Source organism: Lynx rufus, unplaced genomic scaffold (assembly GCF_022079265.1).
Source record: "Lynx rufus isolate CCGP_SWC_20201006 ecotype Redwood Valley unplaced genomic scaffold, mLynRuf1.p SCAF_21, whole genome shotgun sequence".
Classification (NCBI taxonomy): Eukaryota; Metazoa; Chordata; class Mammalia; order Carnivora; family Felidae; genus Lynx; species Lynx rufus.
The window spans coordinates 24,416,616-24,436,598 of record NW_025814836.1 but is presented as its reverse complement, the minus strand read 5'-3'; the positions used below and the strand labels follow the sequence as shown (position 1 = coordinate 24,436,598).

The following is a 19,983-nucleotide window of genomic DNA, read 5'->3' as shown; positions in this document are numbered from 1 at the left end:
CAATCGAGGCAATGCTAGGAGGCTCCCCCCAATGCCTTGCTGAAATCGACACACACAGTGTTAATATAGACCAGCCTAGTTACCCTATCAAAAAGGAAAAAAGAATTTTTTCTAGTAGCCTCCTGTGAATCCATAATCATTTCCAAATAAAAGGGGGGAGAAAAAGAAATACAGGTTATAGCAGTGGATATGGTGTGATTTGACTCTAAGAAAATACAGACTCCTGCCTTTTAAATACGTGCTTCTAAGGCATGTGTTTAAAAATCAACTCTGGAATTTTGACGGGGGTTACCATCATCTTCCCCTGTCATCTTGTGGATCTTCTCTTTCTCCATTTCACAACATCAGCCAAGTGTCTGCTCTTTAGTGTCCAGTTACCTCTCCTGTTGCCCAGCGTGTTCTGTGAGATTCACAGCAGGGGCGCCTTGGGGGGCTCAGGTGGTTAAGCTCCGACTGAAGTTCACGATCTCGAGGTTTGTGGGTTCAAGCTCCGCGTCGGGCTCTGTGCCGACAGCTCGGAGCCTGGAGCCTGCTTCCGATTCTGTGTCTCCCTCTCTCTCTGCCCCTCCCCCGCTCACGCTCTGTCTCTGTCTCTGTCTCTCTCTCTCTCTCTCAAAAATAAATATTAAACAAATTTTTTTAATTAAAAAAAAGATTCACAGCAATTTCCAGCTACTGCTGCCCCTCGTGCACGATTACAATACACTGTGTCTAACGCTCTTCTCAGGTGTGGATTGGAAGCATAGGAACAAAGAGAAGGGGCCTACACACCTATTCTGTTTTTTGTTTTTAAATTTTTTTTTCAACGTTTATTTATTTTTGGGACAGAGAGAGACAGAGCATGAACGGGGGAGGGGCAGAGAGAGAGGGAAGCACAGAATCGGAAACAGGCTCCAGGCTCCGAGCCATCAGCCCAGAGCCCGACGCGGGGCTCGAACTCCCGGACCGCGAGATCGTGACCTGGCTGAAGTCGGACGCTTAACCGACTGCGCCACCCAGGCGCCCCACACCTATTCTGTTTTAAACACTGGAGGAAGAGGAAGAAGATCAACTTTTGGGAGGTTGCTGGGAGAAGGGAGTGTTAACCAACTCTTCGGAAGGCAGGCCAGCTTGCATTTGCTGGCAGTCAGCTCTTGCATCAGCACAAAGATCGCCCCACCCCCACCTCCACGCAGGGACCAGGAGGTGTTTCAGGAACTTTAGGTATTCTGAAAGATTCTTACCTTTCCAGAAAGTGAAGCAACCCATCACCCTAACTGTTCAGGCGTCAAATGTCTGCAACAGGGGCCAACAGTTCCCTCAAATAGTACCCCCTTCCCACCCCGGGTACCTAGCAGGGGCAATCAGGAGGCAAGAACGGGTGGTAGGTAGCTAGGGACAGTGAGTTCCACAGGTGTGGCCTTTCCATCAGGCCATTGTGCCCTCTCATGGCTCTGCCTCCACCTCTGCCCTTAGGACCCCAACCAGCTGATTCGGGCCAGTGCCCTCCGCGTCCTGTCTAGCATCCGGGTGCCCATCATTGTGCCCATCATGATGCTGGCCATCAAGGAAGCTGCATCGGACATGTCACCCTATGTACGGAAAACAGCTGCTCACGCCATCCCTAAACTCTACAGGTATGCCCCAGCCGCGCCCCTAGCTCCTCAGGGGAGTGTTTCCCAACCCCGGGCCCACCCCTGGCCTCTCCCAAGCCTTGCAGATTGCCCCTTTTTTGTACTCAGATGGTTGAAGACGGTTTGGGGAAGTGAGAGAGATGGAGAACTGCGGTGGTGGCAGCTCACACTTCTTAACCAACAGGGTTGGGGTAGGGGAGGTGAGCACAGTTTGGGCAAATATTACGAAGGTGGGAGGTGGGGGGGCAAATCCCTCTTAACAGTTTCTCCCACAGTTTGGATTCGGACCAGAAGGACCAGCTGATCGAGGTCATTGAGAAACTTCTGGCCGACAAGACCACGGTGTGTACATGGGCGCACAGGGATGGGTGGTGGAGAGGAGACGGGCAAGCGCTCTCTGCCCTTCCGGCTCACCCGCTTGCCACCGACCTTGCCACCGACCGTTCCCCAGCTGGTGGCGGGCAGTGTGGTGATGGCCTTCGAGGAGGTCTGCCCCGAGCGCATCGACCTGATACACAAGAACTACCGGAAGCTCTGTAACCTGCTCATCGACGTGGAGGAGTGGGGGCAGGTGGTCATCATCAGCATGCTCACCCGCTACGCGCGCACGCAGTTCCTGAGCCCCACCCAGAACGTGAGTGGGCCCGGGGCCGGGCCTCGCTGTGGCAGCGTGCGTAGGCGGGCGGCCGGGAGGAGGTTTCCCCCGACACCCCCTCCCCCTGTCTCCGCCTGCAGGAATCTCTGCTGGAGGAGAACCCGGAGAAAGCCTTCTACGGCTCGGAAGAGGACGAGGCCAAGGGCCCGGGCTCGGAGGAGGCAGCCACCGCTGCGCTGCCCGCCCGCAAGCCCTACGTCATGGACCCCGACCACCGGCTGCTGCTGCGCAACACGAAGCCGCTGCTGCAGAGCCGCAGCGCCGCCGTGGTCATGGCGGTGGCCCAGCTCTACTTCCATCTGGCGCCCAAGGCGGAGGTGGGCGTCATCGCCAAGGCGCTAGTGCGACTGCTGCGCAGCCACAGGTGCGCGTCCCGCCCCGCCCACATCGTGGGCCGCCCCGCCCCGCCCCGCCCCGCCCCGCCGACACAGTGGGCTGACTCACCCGGCCTCGCCCCGCCCACCCCGTGGGCCGACCCGCCCGGCCGCGACCCGCCCACACGGGGAGGGGTGGGTGGGCTAGCCCGCCCCGCCCACACCGGGGGCTGACGTACTTCGCCCCGCCCTGCCCATGATGGGTGGGCTGGTCCTGCCAGCTTCTCTCAAACCCTGGGCGTATCACGCCCCGCGCCTTCACCCCACCCCTCCACCCTGTACGGACCCCAGTCTCGCCCTCCTCCGACCGGTGCCCTCCCCGCCCTCCTATTTGGCCCACCTCTCTTCCCTCCACTCGCTGCCCCTGGGCCCCGTCGAGGGGCCCAGATACCTCTTTCCTGTCCTCTCCGTAGTGAGGTGCAGTACGTGGTGCTCCAGAACGTGGCCACCATGTCCATCAAGCGCCGGGTGAGCAAGTGACCTAGGCTGCCCTCGCATATTCCGAGGGGTGGATCCTGCGAGTGCAGGGCGGTGGGGGGGGGGCATTGGGGACAGGCAGGATGGGGAGTGCCTTCGCTGTGGAGAGAATGCAAACGGGAGACCCCAGACACGGAGGAGAAGCAGGGTCTGGGTCCTGAGGGCCGCCGAGGGAGGAAAATCGCGAAGAAAGTCCTGGTCAGATCTGAGAGGGGAGTGGGAAGGGCAGCGATGAGGCAGGAAGGATTCTGGGCCCCAGAACGGGGAGGTGGGGTAGCTCTGGAGAAGCCCCAGTCTGGGGCTGCGGTGGAGCTCCTTGGGGCTGCTTCTCTCACAACAGGGTATGTTTGAGCCCTACCTGAAGAGCTTCTACATCAGATCCACCGACCCCACCCAGATCAAGATCCTGAAGGTGAGCGATGGACAGAAGTGCCTGCGGCCTTTCCGCCCCCTTCCTGCTCCCACCTACCCGCTGGGATATCCACAGTGGCCACCTTGGGGCCTGCCTATTTCTGAACCTGTGGCCACTCCACCCAGGAGTGTTGGCCCAGGAAGCTGGGCTAATGGGGGCCGGGGGGGGGGGGAGGGAGCTGCCCTTTGCCTGTTATCCAACAGATATCTGCCACTTTTCATATGTGAAGTAACCTGATTTTCATAATAACCTCAGGAAGTGTACATTATCTCCATTTTATAAAAATGCAGACCCCAGGAGGTGAGGTTGCTACCCCAGAGTCAGTCCTGCTGATTCCAGAATTCATACTTTGCTAGCTACAGTCTCTTGTCTTCCACCCACGGTGTTCTCGCCCCCACACATCTCCCCCCTCAGGCTTTTATGCAAACATACACCCACAGAAAAAGTGTCAGAAGCCCATACACCCACAGAAAAAGTTTTCATTCAGCAGCAGTTAATTGCGACTCTCTGAACATCTACTCTGTGTCAGTTACAGCTAGATCTAGGGGTACGAGCCGTGGCACTCATCAGACACCTTGTCTTTGGGGAGCTGATGGTCTAGTTGGGGTGAGAAGGAGACATTGAGCAGCCAATCACACAACAAATGTAAAAAGCCACTTGAGAAATATGGTAAGAAAGAGAAGTGCAGAGGGCTGTCAGAGCATAGACTAGGACGGCGTCTAGTCTTGTGTCAGGGAAGCTTTCCTCTAGGAAGCAAGGCTTGAGCTGAGGCCTGAGAAACGAATATGAATTGTCTATGCAAGTGCACGGGCAGGAATGGCAAGAATTGCTCCCCACAGAAGAAACAGTATATGCAAAGGCCCTGAGGCAGGAAGAGGTCTGACAAGAGGCCAGTATGACTGGGGCATAGAGGGCAAGGGGGAGAGTGGTGTGAAAACAGAGGTAGACAGCGGTCAGATCCCACAGGGGTTTATAGACCATGGTAAGGACATTGCTCTTTAGCCTAAAAGCAACAGGAGGCTTTGTTTTCCATGGAGGTGGAGAGGTGACAGGATCATTCTATAAGCGCCCTCTGTCAGGGCATCCATTTAAGAGACAAACTGGTCCTCCTGCCGTTTGGGAAAGTTTCCCAGTCTGTCATCTCCTTCACCAGTGTAAGGATGACGCAGGGCCGTCCATGGGATTGTTTTCCGGTCTGTGAAGTGTGTTTGGAATGAGGGGTTTGGGGGCACAGAAACCCTGCGGGCCACCCTGCCCGCTTTCTGTCTCCCTGCAGCTGGAAGTGTTGACCAACCTGGCCAATGAGACCAACACCCCTACTGTCCTACGGGAGTTCCAGGTAGGGCCGGGGCCCAACACCCCTGCTGTCCTACGGGAGTTCAGGTCGGGCTGGGGCCCACCTGCCTGCCGGAGGGTCCACGAGAGGTGCCCGCAGCTCCTTGTGCTCAGTGAGAATCGTCCCGATGGGCCAACTTTCTCTTATGAGCCCAAAGTGGAAAAAGTGTTGTCTTAGGCCCCCTCCCAGAGCCTTCTGCTGGCTCTGGGCTAAGGGACACGCACGGTGGCTGAGGGCGTCACTCTCTCTCCCAGAGTTTAGTCTCTAGCATGATGAGTGATTGAATGAGGGGTGACAAGCTTCCCTGAAGGTCACCCGCAAGCCGGCAGAATCACTGAGGGTCACTGCCTGCTGGGGATCACTGTGTTGTGGTGTCCCACAGACGTACATTCGCAGCATGGACAAGGACTTTGTAGCAGCCACTATCCAGGCCATTGGACGCTGTGCAACCAACATCGGCCGAGTCCGTGACACCTGTCTCAACGGCCTGGTGCAGCTGCTGTCCAACCGCGACGGTCAGTGCTTGTCTGCGTGTCCAACTTGGATGACCAGAGGGTGTGCACCTATCCGTCCAGGCACAATGCGTGTTCGTCCCTCTGTCCACCTCCATGCGTGTCTTAAGTGTTCCTGCGTCCCCGAGGGCCACCAGAGGAGTGCACAGGGTTGTGGAAGAGAGCCAAGGGTCTGGGGGCCTTGCAGGGGTGTCTGTCTACCTGCGTGTGGTCATGTGACCGCCCCGGGCCCACACTCTCCCTTCCCGCTCCGCAGAGCTGGTGGTCGCAGAGTCGGTGGTTGTCATTAAGAAGCTGCTGCAGATGCAGCCCGCGCAGCACGGAGAGATCATCAAGCACCTGGCAAAGCTCACGGACAACATCCAGGCGAGGGAGGAAGCTCCCGTGTTGCCCTCCCATCCCGGCCTCCTCCCCATGATTTTAAAACCCCGCGATGAAACACGCCAGCCCCAATGAAACCAACTTCCACACCTTCCGTGCTGGCTCTGGAAGGGCCTGCAGGTGGAAAAAGGGAAAAGATGGGACCAGGCAACCCTGACTCGTTGCCCAAGATTCGCTTTCCCCTTGAGGGTCCCTTGCTGAGCTCCCTGACCTGTGCCGCCGCTCATGTTTTCTCCAAAGCTCTGGCCGGGGGTGGCCGATGGTGCACTGGAAAAACCTAGCGTGTTGCTGTTGCACCAGTAACTTGAAGCACTAAGATAAGGTATTCCTTGAAGGTTCGGGAAGAATAGCAGGGAACTAAAGCACGGAGGGTACAACGGATCTAGGAAATCGGTCTTTTAGACAAAACCGGGACGGACTTTGGGGTTTGGAAGCTCTGCGCTTGCTAGCGAACCCCCAGGGCAGAGGGGGGATGCTGCTTAGGAAACGTTCACCTTCTAGTCTGTCCCACGGGACAGGGGTGTGAACCCTGCAGTTCCTGGCCCAGCACACACGGGAGGAGTGCCATTTCCCTGGCAGGCCACATGCCCACCCGCATCTCCACACGAACCCCAGTCCTGACTCCTCTTACGCACCCACAGGTGCCCATGGCCCGGGCCAGCATCCTGTGGCTCATCGGCGAGTACTGCGAGCACGTCCCCAAGATCGCGCCTGACGTCCTGAGAAAGATGGCCAAGTCCTTCACGGCAGAGGAGGACATCGTCAAGCTGCAGATCATCAACCTGGCAGCCAAGCTCTACCTGACTAACTCTAAGCAGGTAAGGCTTGAGAGATGCCCCCTAAAACACGCCGGGCCCCAGAAATGGCCCAGGGAGGAGTCAGTGGACCCTCACCGGGTAGGTGTGAACTCCAGCCTCTCTTTCTGATGAGAGAGTTCAGGGCAGACGTCTGGTCTCTCCCGATAACCAGTGTCCCCGTGTCCACGGCTACTCTCAAGGGCTGGGTGGGGGTGGTGGCCACAGGTGAAGAGGCTCTCCTACGGGGCTGTGACCTCCATTCCACCTGTGGGAGTGTTCCTACCAGCTGCCTTTGGAACAGTGGGGCCCGAAAGAACCACAGCTGAGTGGGAGCGAGGGAGGAGCCAGCGATGACATGCGCCGGTGGGAGAACATGGGTTCCACAAGATGCGATCTGTCCTTACTCTCAAAGCTTGGTGATGTTTGGCCAGTCGGTGCCAGGGATATGAGGGCAAGTCTCTGCATAGCCAAGGGCATGGCTCCACTAAGCTGGAATATCAGGATATAAGAAGCTTCTTGGGTGAACTCCTGAGATGGTCCCAGGAGATTCTCCTAAGAATTAAGTGTAACGTGCAGAGCTTAAAGGGGTTGGAGACACCAAGGGCCATGACCATTCCCACACTCACTGCCCCACTCAGTTAAGGGAAGTGGAGGTTGGCAAACTATATCGCCCGTGGACCAAATCCAGCCTGCCGTCTGTGTTTGTAAATAAAGTTTTATTGGGGCACAGCCATCTTCATTCATTCATTTATTGTCTACGGATGCTTTTGTGCTACAACAGCAGAGTTGACTAGTTGCAAGAGTCTATATGGTGCACAAACTCTCTGCCCTCTCTAGAAAAAGTTTGGCAACCTGTGGAGCAAAGTATCTGCGCAGGTGGCTGGGGTCAGCAGCTTGGCTACACCCTGGAGATTGTGACGTCCCTGCTGGCCTGCAGGTGGCCTCTTTGTCGTCCCATGGAGTCTTTGGATGGGGGCACCTGTGCTTCTTCAGTGTTTCCTTTGATCCATGGTGACAAGGGTGGGCCCAGGGACTCGAGCTGGGGAGGCAGGGCCATCATGGGCTGGGATACTCATCAGGAGTTGGAATAGGCACCAGTCACCCATGGGAGCAATGAGGGACCTAGTCTGCCAGCATCAGTATCGTGGGCGAAGCAGGTTGCAAAAAGGCTGTGGGGAAGCATTCGGTCACTGAACAAATATTGGTGTGCCTCCTTTCTTCAGAGGGGAGGAAGTAACAGGTGGGAGGAACATTGGAAAAGATGAAGCCGTATGGGTGGGGAGCCACCCAGTTAGGCTGAGGACCCAGCAGGAATCCTGAGCCCCAGAGTGGCGAGGTGTGATGTCCGCGTGTTCTCATGAGTCTGGGTGTGCCCACGCGGCGTTTCCCCGAGTTGTCACTCTTAGCTATGTGTTCACCTTTTCATTGCTTTATCTGGCGTGTATTTCCCGAGTGCTGACCTGTGAGTTATATGCCTGGCACCAAGCTGTGTCCTGGGATAGTGGCCATCAGCGAGACATGTTTACTGACCTCCAAATGCTCACAGCCAAGTAGGGAGAACAGTACGTAATGCAGAGCAGTGAGAACTGTCATCAGGGTTGGCACAGAGAGTTCAGGTGTGTTCAGCTGAACCCTTCTCCTCGACAGGCCACAGGGGTCCCAGCCCCACCAGGGCACCCAGGGTAGGCTGTTCAGGCAAATGGATACTGACCTCCAGGCACCCTTTATCTGAAGGTGGGTCCTCCCAGGCACAGGCCCTTTAGAGTGGTTCTTGGATTCAATAAAGAGAGTTTTCTCCTCTCTCCCACCCTCCCTTTCTCCGTTTTTGCTTCCCAGCCTGTTCTCAGCGTGGTGGAGAAAAGGGAATCCTTGGCATTCTGGGAGGATGTTCTTGCAAAACAGTGGTGATGCTTCCCCCTGCCAGTATTATGGGTGACATTCCGGGCCTGCTACGGGCCACAGCAATCCCAGTCATTCCCAGTTTACTGACCCCCAGCGCATACCAGATCCCGGCCCAGGCTGAGGCCTGGGTGGTGGCCAAGATGAAGTTCTGCCCCGCTCTGATTCAGTGGATAATCCGGTTCCAGGCCAGAGGTCACAAAAGCTCTGATAATAGATGGACTGACAGAAGGCTTGATGTGAAGGTGGTCATTATAGCACCTGGGGGTGTGGCACCTGGGGGCAACTGCCTGGAGTTCTTTTGGGCGTGAGTTTGCTTCTTGTCTGTCAGGTGAGATGTGTGGGAGGAGGCCTGGTGGGGGCCTGGTGGGGGCTCAAATCTGGCCTCTGTAGTGGATGGAATGTTTTGATAAAGTTCTGCAGAATTAAAAAAAAAAAGTTAATTTTTAAAAAAAATATCATAAGCGTAATGCATGGTCATCATAACACGTTTGGAAAACCCAGAAAAATAATAATTAAAAGTTTAAATTAGCCATAGGTCTACCACTTAGAAAAGACCACCATCAGTCTTATAATCTATTTCCTTAGACTTAGGAAACATTTCTGGTCCCTGTATATAGTCATCCAGAAGTTGCACATCTGTGTCTCCTTTAATGTGTTAATTTTTTCATTTCTGTTTCCGACGGCTTCGTATTTACAAAGTTGTTTCCCCATTCATGTGTCAATTAAATACTTCCCATATAATTTCCCCTAGATTTATTTTCTCTTTTTGTATTTTTTTAATCCATCATAGTTTTCTCTTGCTGTGTAGTAAGTTAGCATAAACTTAGTGGCTTAGAACGACATGCTTATTTTCTCGTGACTTCTGTGGGCCGAGAGTCTAGGCCTGTCTTCACTAGGTCTTCTGAAGGCTGTGGCTGACCTGTTGGTAGAGGCTGGACTCTCACTGGGGGCTTTGCAGGGAACGGTTTGCTTCCGAGCTGGTTGGTGGCTGGATGCAGTTCCTTTGGGTGGTAGGATTGAGTCGGTCACTCAACCAACTGAGCCACCCAGGCGCCCCTAGAGCTTGTTTTTATATGTGAGGTCAGGATGTATTTTGGTTCACGTTTTTGAAGAGCCACTTTCCCAGTATGATTTAACAGGTGGTTACAAGGTAGCAGGTATGTTGGCATCAGTTCTTGAAAAGGAGCCCATGTGGGGCACCTGGGTAGCTCAGGCCGGTGGAGGGGCCAACTTCGGCTCAGGTCATGATCTCACGGTTCGTCAGTTCGAGCCCCACATCAGGCTCGCTGCTGTCAGCCTGTCAGCGCGGAGCCCGCTTTAGATCCTCTCTCCCCCTCTGTCTGCCCCTTCCCCACTTGTACTCTCCCCCCAAATAAATAAATATCAAAAAAGAAAGAAAGAAAAAAAAAAGGAGTCCATGTTCCTCACTTAAAATTCTCCCCTGGAAGAATTCCCACCAGTCGTAGGAAACTTGTTCTGTTCTTGGTGCACTGAAGCGTGTCTCACAGGCCCTCTTGAGCCACCCATAAATCCTGCACATCCTGGCTGAACGAGGTGAGGGTCTGGGTGGTGCAGACTGGATGCCATCATTTCTGGTGAATGGGTTCTTGGGATGGAGAAGCGTAATGAACCGTTATAAGCAAATGCTGCAGTGTTGTGGGTGAACCAGCCCCTTCCCATGTTGACTGCTGATATGCATTTAAGTCTGTGCACAGATGGAGGCAGATCTTTAACACTTCTTTTCCAGAACTAGCCAAGGACTTGGGGGAGGGAGAATGTCTGATCAGCCGGCTGGGAAGTCTGTAGAGGGGAATCGGCAGCATCTTGATATCAGACCATGTTGATAAGGACATCTGCCCGCCATGACTAGTCAAACGATGTCTGGCCCAGGGAGGGGAAGGTCTGTGATGAAGTCCATTGCGAGGTGTCCTACGTGGGAGAGTATGGAGTTGAGAGTACTTTCCTGTGATGGGAACAGTGTTGCAGGTGCTCCTATTGTTGGACGGGACTGAGCTGAAGGCGAGGCCACTGAGATCCCTGCGGGCCATGTTGTAGGTACCTGAGGGTCACAGTGGCTCTCTAGTTTTGCCACAGCAGCAGCTCTGATTCTGGGTCAGCGTCTGGGGGCTAAACCCCTCCTGGACGTCTTTCTGACGCTCCCCCTGGGTTACCCGAATCAGCCATTGTCCATGGCTGGATGTCCATAAACCTCAGGAAGACCAAGGTTGGTTCCAGACTCCTCCTTTGGGTCCTGCTACCCCAGGCACTCTGGCTGTGCGGACATGAGATGCATGTGCTTGGTGGACACCCGGATGGGGCAGTCCCCTATGTCAGCAGGTAGGCAGTGTCGGGAAGCAGGTGGATTGCCGGCTCAGGCGGGCCCAGGTCTAGAAGCAGCAGTGACTGGCTCCTTAATCTGAGAGAAGTCACTTCTGACTCTGCTTCTCTGTAAGTGGGAGCAATTGCACACACCTCTCGGAAGAGTTGTGGACATTACACGGGATCGTGTGAAGCTCCTTGCATAGCACACAGAGCTAGAATGACAGCTGCTACCTGTCATGTCATAAAGGCAGGTTAGAGCAGGCCAGGATCAAGGCAGAAATCAAGATTTGGGGTCCTAGGATGTGGCTGCCTTGATTGCAGACAGTGGACCCATAGGCAGTTTGCTCTCTAGAACCTTTCAGGGGAGGTCATGGCCTCTGAGACTCTGGGCTGCTCAGAATGTACCACGTGGATCAATGGGCATGAGGACAGCCCCTACCAATGGGATCCCCATGTGCCCCCCGCCAACTCCTTCTGTTGTCTAGTTTTCCTCTGTGTGGTGGAGGCTGAGAACTGTGAGATTTCCGGCAGAATGTTCTAGACCTCCTTTCACCCTAGCATCCTAAAGTAAAGAGGCTGGCCCTCCCTGGAATGGGGTAGGAGCTGGGCCTGGGACAGTGGGGACCACGGACTCAGGAAGAATGGAGCTCACGGCCAAGAGGGAGGAGATTGCAAAGGGGCGACCTCTCTCACCAGGCCCCCGGCAGCTGTCAAAGCTGGGGTCGGGAGTCAGGGCCAGGGAGGGGAGAGGAAAGGCAGGGTGAAGGAAGGGCAGGTGGGAGAGGAAGAGGGTGGAGGCAGCCGCCCGTCAGCTGGGAGAGAGACGCCGCTTGAGGTGGGGGCTTACAGAATCTGCTGCAGGGCCCCCTGTGTCCCCGCTGTCTCTGACCGCTGCTGACCCACCTCTCGTCCCCCAGACCAAGCTGCTGACCCAGTATGTGCTGAGTCTGGCCAAGTACGACCAGAACTATGACATTCGTGACCGAGCGCGCTTCACCCGGCAGCTGATCGTCCCCTCGGAGCAGGGTGGGGCCCTCAGCCGCCATGCCAAGAAGCTCTTCCTGGCACCCAAACCAGCCCCAGTGTTGGAGTCATCCTTCAAAGGTGGGAGCTGAGGTCAAGGGTAACCTCCAGGGGCGGGGGTGGGGGAGGCGGGGTGGGAAGGAGGGGAACTGGCCGGGACCCCGTACCCAGATCTTCCCCCTGAGGTCCCAGTCTTAGCCAGACACCAGGACTTCGGGAGAAATGCCAGTCTCTGTGCCCCTCACCCCACCCCTGCCCCCACCCACAACCGCCACCAGCATCATCTCACCTGAGTCCCTGCCCTCCCAGCCAGCATGGCTCCTGCTCCTCTCTTGTCTGGCGCCCCCGTCCACCTCCCTCCCTGAGCCAGCACTATGTATCCAGATTTAAATACCAAGGACCCCGGAAGGTGGGAAGTCAAACAGCATTCAGAGGAGAGGTATCGATTTGTTAAGAGTCCTGAGAAAGTTGCCGGTGCTCTGGGCTGCCACTGGAGCTCTGCCCAAAGGCTGGGCCTTCAGCTTTGCCTCTGTCCTTGGGCCCGTGTCCTGTGATAGGGGCCCTGAGAGAGGCTGGGAGGGGACAGTCCGCCAGCTGGCTCCCTGGACCTCGGAATCCTGAAGGGGACCTGGCTCCCTTTCAAAGCTCGGTTCTCCTGGGTGTCTTTTTGTCCATTTTTTTTCTCTTCCCTGGACCTCAGGAACAGGGAAATTCTGAGGGATGGGGCGGATTTGAACGTCTGCCAGGAAGGAGGAAGTCCCTTTCTCCTTCCCAACCCATCCCCGCTCACAAGTCTCCAATACACAGGCTGGACCTCTGGCCTTGACTTCTTCCCACTCCCGCCCAGACTGCTCACCTCTCCCCACGGGGCCTGACCAGGCTGCCTCCCCCTCCCCGCCCCAGCCTGGCCAGCCTCTTCCTCACAGGTGCTGTCCTCGTACCATCTAGGCCTCCTTCCCAAGCCTGGCCGTGCTGAGGCACACAGCCCCCGCTGCCTTGGAAGAGAAGCCTCACTCACACGTCTGCTTCCCCGTTAGGCAGAACCGAATAGATGGGCCTGCAGCCTCTCCCCACACCATCCCCCTACCCTCCCTCGCAGTCCCACCTGCCCCATACCTCAGCTCCTGCTTGAGCCAGGCCAGACAACCTGACCCTCTGGCCTGTCTTCCTGAAGGCGGAGGAACCCGTACAGGACACACCCACCCCTTTTGTCTACCTCGATAAGGGATCCCAGCCAGAATCACCACCCCACCTGGGAGACAACTCCCAGGACATTTCCTAACACCTACTCCTGGCCTGACCTCTAACCCTACCCCTAGACCGGGACCACTTCCAGCTGGGCTCACTGTCCCACCTGCTCAATGCCAAGGCCACAGGCTACCAGGAGCTCCCAGACTGGCCAGAGGAGGCTCCAGACCCATCTGTGCGGAACGTGGAGGTCAGCGGGGTGAAGGGTTCAATTGTGTGTGTGGGGCCGGGGGGGCACAGATAGCAGAGAGCCCTGGCCGTGCTGGCCCAGCCCTCCTGACACCCTCCCCCCATGCAGGAAGAAGATCTGTCCCTTATCGAGACCCACGTGGGCCTGTTGGGCGAATACACGGAGGTCCCCCTGCCCGTGTGCCGTGTGCCCTCTGCTCTGTGTGCAGTGCTCTCTCTCGTACCCTGTGCTGCCCCTCCCCTCCACCTCATCATTCCCTCTTGGAGACAGGGCCAAACAGGGCCCAAGAAGAGGCAGGGTGAGAGGCAAAGAGGCCCTGTGCTTTCCTTCCTCCTCCCCAGCCATGATTCAATGCTCCTCTCACCCCACCCCCACTTCCAGGTACCAGAATGGACCAAGTGCTCCAATCGAGAGAAGAGGAAGGAGAAGGAGAAACCCTTCTATTCTGACTCAGAGGGGGAGTCAGGCCCCACAGAGTCTGCAGACAGCGGTGAGGAGAGAGCAGAGCTGGGGACTCTGTGTGCTTCACATGGCCTCATGTGCCCACGGGGGCATGCACCAGTTTGTGTGCATCTGTGTGTGAGTCGGTGGTCCTGAGCGATTGCATGTGCCATACACATCCACCTGTGTCCTGGTTGGCCCGGTTGGCATCTGGGGCCAGGGGCAGCTCAGGGGGCTGCAGCTTCAGTGCTGAGTCAAGCTGGGACCCCAGGGCACCTGCTCTGGACCCAAGGAGGTCTGCACCCAGGGAGGGGGTCTGAGACAGTTCCTCCACAGACCCCGAGTCCGAGAGTGCCTCGGACAGTAAGAGCAGCAGTGAGAGCGGCTCTGGGGAGTCCAGCAGTGAGTCTGATAGTGAAGACCAGGAGGAAGAGAAGGGGAGGAGCAGTGAGAGGTAAGAGGGGAGCCAGCCAGCTGGCTGGTGGGGTTCAAGGGTCTCCTCTGGAAAAGGAGGGGGAATGCTCAGCCTTAGCCACTCTAAGAGCCCCTGATCTGGTGGGGCCTTCAGACCCCCAGTGCACTCCCATGATGGCTGCTGTGGCTGGCTACAGGGGGTCTCTGTGCTGAGCCTGCCCCCTCATGGGAACAGCAGGGAGAAGCATTGGGGGACCAGGACCCAGGCCTGTTTAGAGTTCTCACTGGAGCCCAGACATAGGAGCCCAGCTGGGCTCTACTGGCTCAGGCTCCCTCCCCTCCCCCCACTTTCCTGGTCTTTTCCTGCTCTTCTGTGAGGCAAGGGCAGGTGTGTCCGGGCCGGGCCTGAGCCCCATTCACCCCCTCTCGTCTAGTGAACAGAGTGAGGAGGAAGGTGAGAAGAGGAAGATGAAGAAAAGGAAGAAGGTGCCCGAGGGACAGGGAGAAGGTTCATCCTCAGAGGAGGACAGTGATTCCAGCAGTGGCTCATCAGAATCTGAGAGAACATCAGAGACGGAGGAGGAGCAGGTGGAACCTGCCTCTTGGAGGAAAAAAACAGTGAGAGCCTTGGGGGCAGAGAGGGGGGTGGGCTCATGGGCCAGGGGCTTTCCCACATCCTGAGGCAGGCCAGTCACCTCCCCACCATCTAGAATAGACCATGGCATCATCTACCCAACCCAGAACAGGCCAGGTGCTCTCCTCCTGCACCTGTATCCCATTTTTGTCTTTCAGCCTCCCAGTGGCAAAAGCGCCCCGGTAGCCAAGGAGATCTCCCTGCTTGACCTAGAGGATTGTGAGTTTGGGTAGAAGTCACTGGGGGAAGACCTTGGGAAGGTGGCTTAGGAAGGTCCCTAGGAGCTCTGGATTAGGATCCCCAGGGCTCCGGGGTAAGGAGAGCAGACGGAACACACTTTTGGGGCCAAGAGGGCAGAGGGATAGCCTCCCCAGGTGTGGGGTTGGGATGCAGGACCTGGTGTTCCCCTAAGAGCCCCCAGGATGCCACGTGCTTCGCTGTCCATGGTGCTGAACCGTCTCCTTCCCTGAGCTTTGGGTTCCCTGCTCAATCCAAGCTGATTCCACGTTGCCTCCCTCATCGTAGCCTTCCTCATCTGCTCCCACAGTCACCCCTCCCAGTGTCCAGCCTGTGTCTCCCCCCACGATCGTGTCCACCAGTCTGGCTACTGACCTGGAGGGCCTGACGCTCACAGACTCCCCGCTGGTGCCCTCAGTGAGTGGGATGGGGGAGGGACACATGTCTGGGGTGCATCTTACAGTGTGGGTTTGTGTGTGTGGAGGAGGGGTGTGATGTAGGGGATAGCTTTGAGTCCCCATTGCTGGGTGGCCCCCAGGTGAGGACAAGGCAGGGACAGGCTCTCTCCTTGTTCATTTCCATACTGGCCCTCCTCCACCCCTCCAGCTGCTGAGTCCAGTGGTAGGTGTTGGGAGGCAGGAGCTGCTGCACCGTGTAGCCGGTGAGGGGCTGGCCGTGGACTACACCTTCAGTCGCCAGCCTTTCTCTGGGGACCCCCACATGGTATCTGTGCACATCCACTTCTCCAACAGCTCTGATACCCCCATCAAGGGCCTGCACGTGGGCACCCCCAAACTGCCCGCCGGCATCAGCATCCAGGAGTTCCCTGAAATCGGTACGGAGGGCCTTGGACATGTTGGAGGAGGGGGCTCCTGGGCAGTGTCAGTCTTTCTGTGGCTGCTGATGCCCCCTCTGTGCCAGGCCAGGCCATGAGGGCACAAAGAGGGCATCTAACATGATCGTGCCCTTGTAGATAGTACAAACTAGGAAACCAGCACGTTTGTATCAGGGCAGAAGGTGCTTGACGCAGACAGTATGGGCCTTGGTTGTTTCAGGACTGACTTACATGGGGTAAGGGTGGGTGGGAAAAGGGTGTTTAGAATTCAGAAGAAAACCAGGAAATACTCTAGGGACCTAGAAAGCCAGGAGTGCATAGAGGGGTGGTCAGCTCTGGCAGTGGAGGAGAGAATGGGTCTGGGTTCCAGACCTATCAGGTGACAGTATCTTTCCCTGTCCCCCTTTCCCTGCCTCATACCACTGCAGAGTCACTGGCACCTGGAGAATCTGTCACTGCTGTAATGGGCATTAATTTCTGTGACTCAACCCAGGCAGCCAACTTCCAGCTGTGGTGTGTATCCAACTCAGGGTGGGGTTGGAGGGTGGGCTGGAGAGGGGAGGGGGCAGAATGTCAGGGATACATCATGACCTGCTGGGTTCAGAAGTCATCCCAAGCTCTCAGATCTTCTCTCACTCTTTGTTGCCTCCAAAGTGGGAGGTGAGGGGAAAAGGTGCCTCACTTCATTTCCTCTCCCTCCATTTCCTCCCCACCCTTCCCAGTACCCAAACCCGGCAGTTCTACGTCTCCATTCAGCCACCCGTTGGGGAGCTGATGGCCCCCGTGTTCATGAGCGAGAATGAGTTCAAGAAGGAACAGGGTGAGTGCTCCCCAGGGTGGACAGGGAGGGGCTCGGCACCACCCACTGGGGCCCTGGAAGCTCATGGCGCAGTCCTGCTGGAAGGGCCTCGGCATCGTCAGAGCGTGGGCCTCTGGCAAAGGCTTCACAGGGGGTGGGACACTTCAGTGAAGCTTTGGAGAGGGCAGGACTCAGCCAGGCAGAAAATTCTAGGCCTGCATTCCAGCTTGGGAAAATATCATGAGTACGTGTTGGTGAAAGTTTGCAGGAACTGAGGAGAAAGACAATTTGGTTTGCAGCTTAGGAGTCCGTAGTACACAGAGGTAATGAGAACAAAGCTGAAAATGAGATGTTTGGTCCAGCATCTGGAAGTCTTGAATGCTGTGCTAAAGCATTTCAGTCACAGAATTTCAGAGCTGGAAGGGGTCACCAAAGTTATCAGGTCCACCTCTGCTGTGAGAGAGATTAGGACTTCATTAGACTTCATTTTCCTAACAGTGCAGAGGTCGCCAAAGGTGTCTGAGGAAGGGGCCAGCTTCAGGCCTCTGCCTCAGCAAGGGGGACCTGGCAGCACCCACAGCAAGGACTGGACTGGGGGGAGCCTGCAGTGGGGAACAGAGGCGGGACAGCCTAAGCAGGAGAAACATGGGGCTTTGTGAGTCCTGGCTTGAAATTCTGACCCCGCCACTCACTTGGTGTGTGACCTTGGCCTAAATTCTGTGACTATAAGGCTATTGCAGTAGATCTGGTGAGAGAAGGTGGGAACCAGATGAGAGCCACAGCAGAGGGAATGCAGGGCTGGGTGGGTAGGGGGAAGGGGGCAGCCGTGGGCAGCTGCCCTGAGAAGGAGAAGAGGGAGGTATGTGGGGATGGCAGGGAGAACTCGGTGCCCTTCCCCTAGACCAGGACTCGGCAAACTTTTTTCCGTAATGGTCCGGAAAGCAAACGTTTTAGGCTTTGTGGGCCACATGGTCTCTGCTACAATTACTCGGCTCTGCTGCTATTAACGCAAAACAGCCCCAGATAACGTGTAAATGAACGAGCGTGGCTGTGTTCCAATAAAATTCTATTTATGGACACTTAAATTTGAATTTCACATAATTTTCATATGTCATGAAATATTAATCTTTTGATTTTTCCCCCCAGTGTTTTAAAAATATAAAAACCACTGTGGGCCGTACAGCTGGCAGGCTGGATCTGGCCTGTGGTCTGTAATGTGCCGAGCCCCGATCTGGAAGAAGGAGGAATGGGTTAGGCAGGGGAGGAGAGAAGATCATGGTTGGTTTCAGATAAGAGGACTGTGAGGTGCATTTGGGAAATTCAGGAGGAGGTGTTTAATAAGCCACTGAAGATGCGGGTCTGTGCCCCAGAAACACCTCTAGGCCAGAGTCATGAGTACAGAGGTGATGGAGGTGACAGCCAAAGCTGTGAGTATGAGTCAGATCCCCCTGGCAGAGAGATGGGTGGGAAGATAAGAAGGCCAAGGAACTTCCTTGTGGAAAACCCGCATGCTTCCGGAGAAGAAGGAGGGGAGGGATGAGAGAAGGAACAGAGTAAGAGGTGGAAGGGGAACCAGGAGAGATGAGAAGGCACAAGGGTGCCCTGGGGTGGTCTACAGGCCAGGATGACCCAAGACCTTCAGCTCCAGCAGACACGAGGCTGCCCACATCAGAGAGCAGGCCATTGCCCAGGGAGACAGAGGCCATGTGCAGTGGGTTGGAGGAGACCAGGGCTTGAGGAAATGGAGCCCTCTTGGGAGGACTTTGGCCACGCAAGGGAGGGATGCACGGCAGTGGCATGAGGCGGGAGTCTTGCTTCCAGAGGGGACTTTTTAGGGACTTGGAGACTTGGACATGGGGAGAGTGAAGGGATGGGGCAAGGAAATGTCACTAGTCTGGAATTAGGAGAGGCAGGGGCAGCAGGAGAGGGATGGCTGTTCTCAAAAGGAGGAGAGGGGAAGCAGCAGGGAGGGGACAGAGGGGCTGAAGAGGAGGTGGCAGGAGGGCAGACAGGGTGTCGCATGGCTGGCCTAGAGTGTGTGAGTGGAGAGGAGAGGTCAGCCCTGTAGAGGAGAGGTTGTGGATGCTGGGGGCTTTGGGAGCCCTGGCCAGGTACGGAGCCGTTGCCTCCTTGAGCTCCTCTCCAAGCTGACTGGCCACCATGTCCACTGGTGCCTCCCTCCCAAGGGGATGGTCGCCCGGATGTCTGACGCTGGGGAAGTGCCAAGTCAGTCTTTGGTCAACAACACGGATAGAGCCCTGGGTGGGGTGGGGTGGGGAGGCTGGCTTCCCAAAGGAGGGTGTGGTCCAGGAGGAAAGTAGCCCCTGCTCAAGACAGAGAGAGGTTCACACCTGCTCTTAGCATGAGACCTGCCAGCCTGAGGAGAACTTGGTGAGGATACCCCGTGGTCAGACTCAGGAGCCAGCCTCTGGACCGTGTGGCCTCCGCCCTCATCATGACCTCTGTCCTCAGGAAAGCTGACAGGCATGAGCGAGATCACAGAGAAGCTCACACTGCCAGACACCTGTCGGAATGACCACATCGTGGTGCAGAGAGTGACTGCCGTTGCCAACCTGGGTCGTGTCCCTTGTGGGGCCTCTGATGAGTACAGGTACTCAGCCCCCAGCAGAGGGGAGAGGCGGGCTTTAGGGAGGCCTGCTTTGCAGGAGGGTCGCATGCCCAAAGGCCGAGACCCTTCCTCTACCCTCACCGCAGATTTGCGGGGAGGACGCTGACCAGTGGGAGCCTGGTCCTGCTGACCCTGGACGCCCGGCCCACTGGAGCCGCCCAGCTGACCGTCAACAGCGAGAAGATGGTGATCGGCACCATGCTGGTGAAGGACGTGGTGCAGGCTCTGACCCAGTGATTCCCGAAGGCTGTGACCTCTTTGACCCCTGCTTCTCTCTCCCTCATGACATCTGGGCTTTCCTCTCTTGTCTTTCCTCTTGTCTTTCCTCTCTCTCTCTCTCTCTCTCATAGCAGTTTCCTCATGCCAGAGAGCATCGGTGGGGGGGGGGGGGGGGGACTCTTGCCCTCTAGTCACTACCAGGCTCCCCCGCAGCCCCTCCCCCGCCCTGTGGGTCCCCTAGCGGCCTGTGTGGGGGGAGCCGCTCCCTCCAGTCTTCCCGGCTTTCTGTAGCTATTTCTGCAGCAACATCCCAATAAAGTGTCTTCTCCCTACGTGCTGGCTCAGCTTTCCTTCGTTCTGAGGGGATCCAGGGGAGACAGCTGCTAAGTGTGACCATGTGACCCTTGTGAAAGATCATTACTTTCTAGGGACGGCTGTGACTGACTCTCATAGGTGACTCTGGTTGTACCCCAAGGTGACGATCCCTTAGTCCCCAGGCATGTGTGCGGAAGAGACATCTAAGCAGGGATGGG

General features: G+C 56.5%; 1 protein-coding gene across 1 annotated transcript in view; it reads left to right on the top strand.

The window, feature by feature from the left end:
- The window catches only part of AP3B2 (adaptor related protein complex 3 subunit beta 2), a 34,282-nt gene extending 14,724 nt beyond the window's left edge, over positions 1-19,558 (top strand). The window contains exons 5-26 of the mRNA XM_047086837.1: positions 1,456-1,616; positions 1,889-1,955; positions 2,065-2,247; positions 2,349-2,632; positions 3,056-3,110; positions 3,460-3,531; positions 4,808-4,870; positions 5,250-5,382; positions 5,636-5,745; positions 6,402-6,578; positions 11,699-11,885; positions 13,124-13,242; positions 13,624-13,732; positions 14,020-14,137; positions 14,532-14,715; positions 14,890-14,950; positions 15,279-15,385; positions 15,575-15,803; positions 16,232-16,316; positions 16,526-16,623; positions 19,075-19,213; positions 19,318-19,558. Coding sequence (XP_046942793.1) covers positions 1,456-1,616; positions 1,889-1,955; positions 2,065-2,247; positions 2,349-2,632; positions 3,056-3,110; positions 3,460-3,531; positions 4,808-4,870; positions 5,250-5,382; positions 5,636-5,745; positions 6,402-6,578; positions 11,699-11,885; positions 13,124-13,242; positions 13,624-13,732; positions 14,020-14,137; positions 14,532-14,715; positions 14,890-14,950; positions 15,279-15,385; positions 15,575-15,803; positions 16,232-16,316; positions 16,526-16,623; positions 19,075-19,213; positions 19,318-19,468 — 2,892 coding nt within the window. The 3' untranslated portion in view covers positions 19,469-19,558. The remainder of the gene's footprint in view (positions 1-1,455; positions 1,617-1,888; positions 1,956-2,064; positions 2,248-2,348; positions 2,633-3,055; positions 3,111-3,459; positions 3,532-4,807; positions 4,871-5,249; positions 5,383-5,635; positions 5,746-6,401; positions 6,579-11,698; positions 11,886-13,123; positions 13,243-13,623; positions 13,733-14,019; positions 14,138-14,531; positions 14,716-14,889; positions 14,951-15,278; positions 15,386-15,574; positions 15,804-16,231; positions 16,317-16,525; positions 16,624-19,074; positions 19,214-19,317) is intronic.
- Positions 19,559-19,983: the final 425 nt, after the last annotated feature.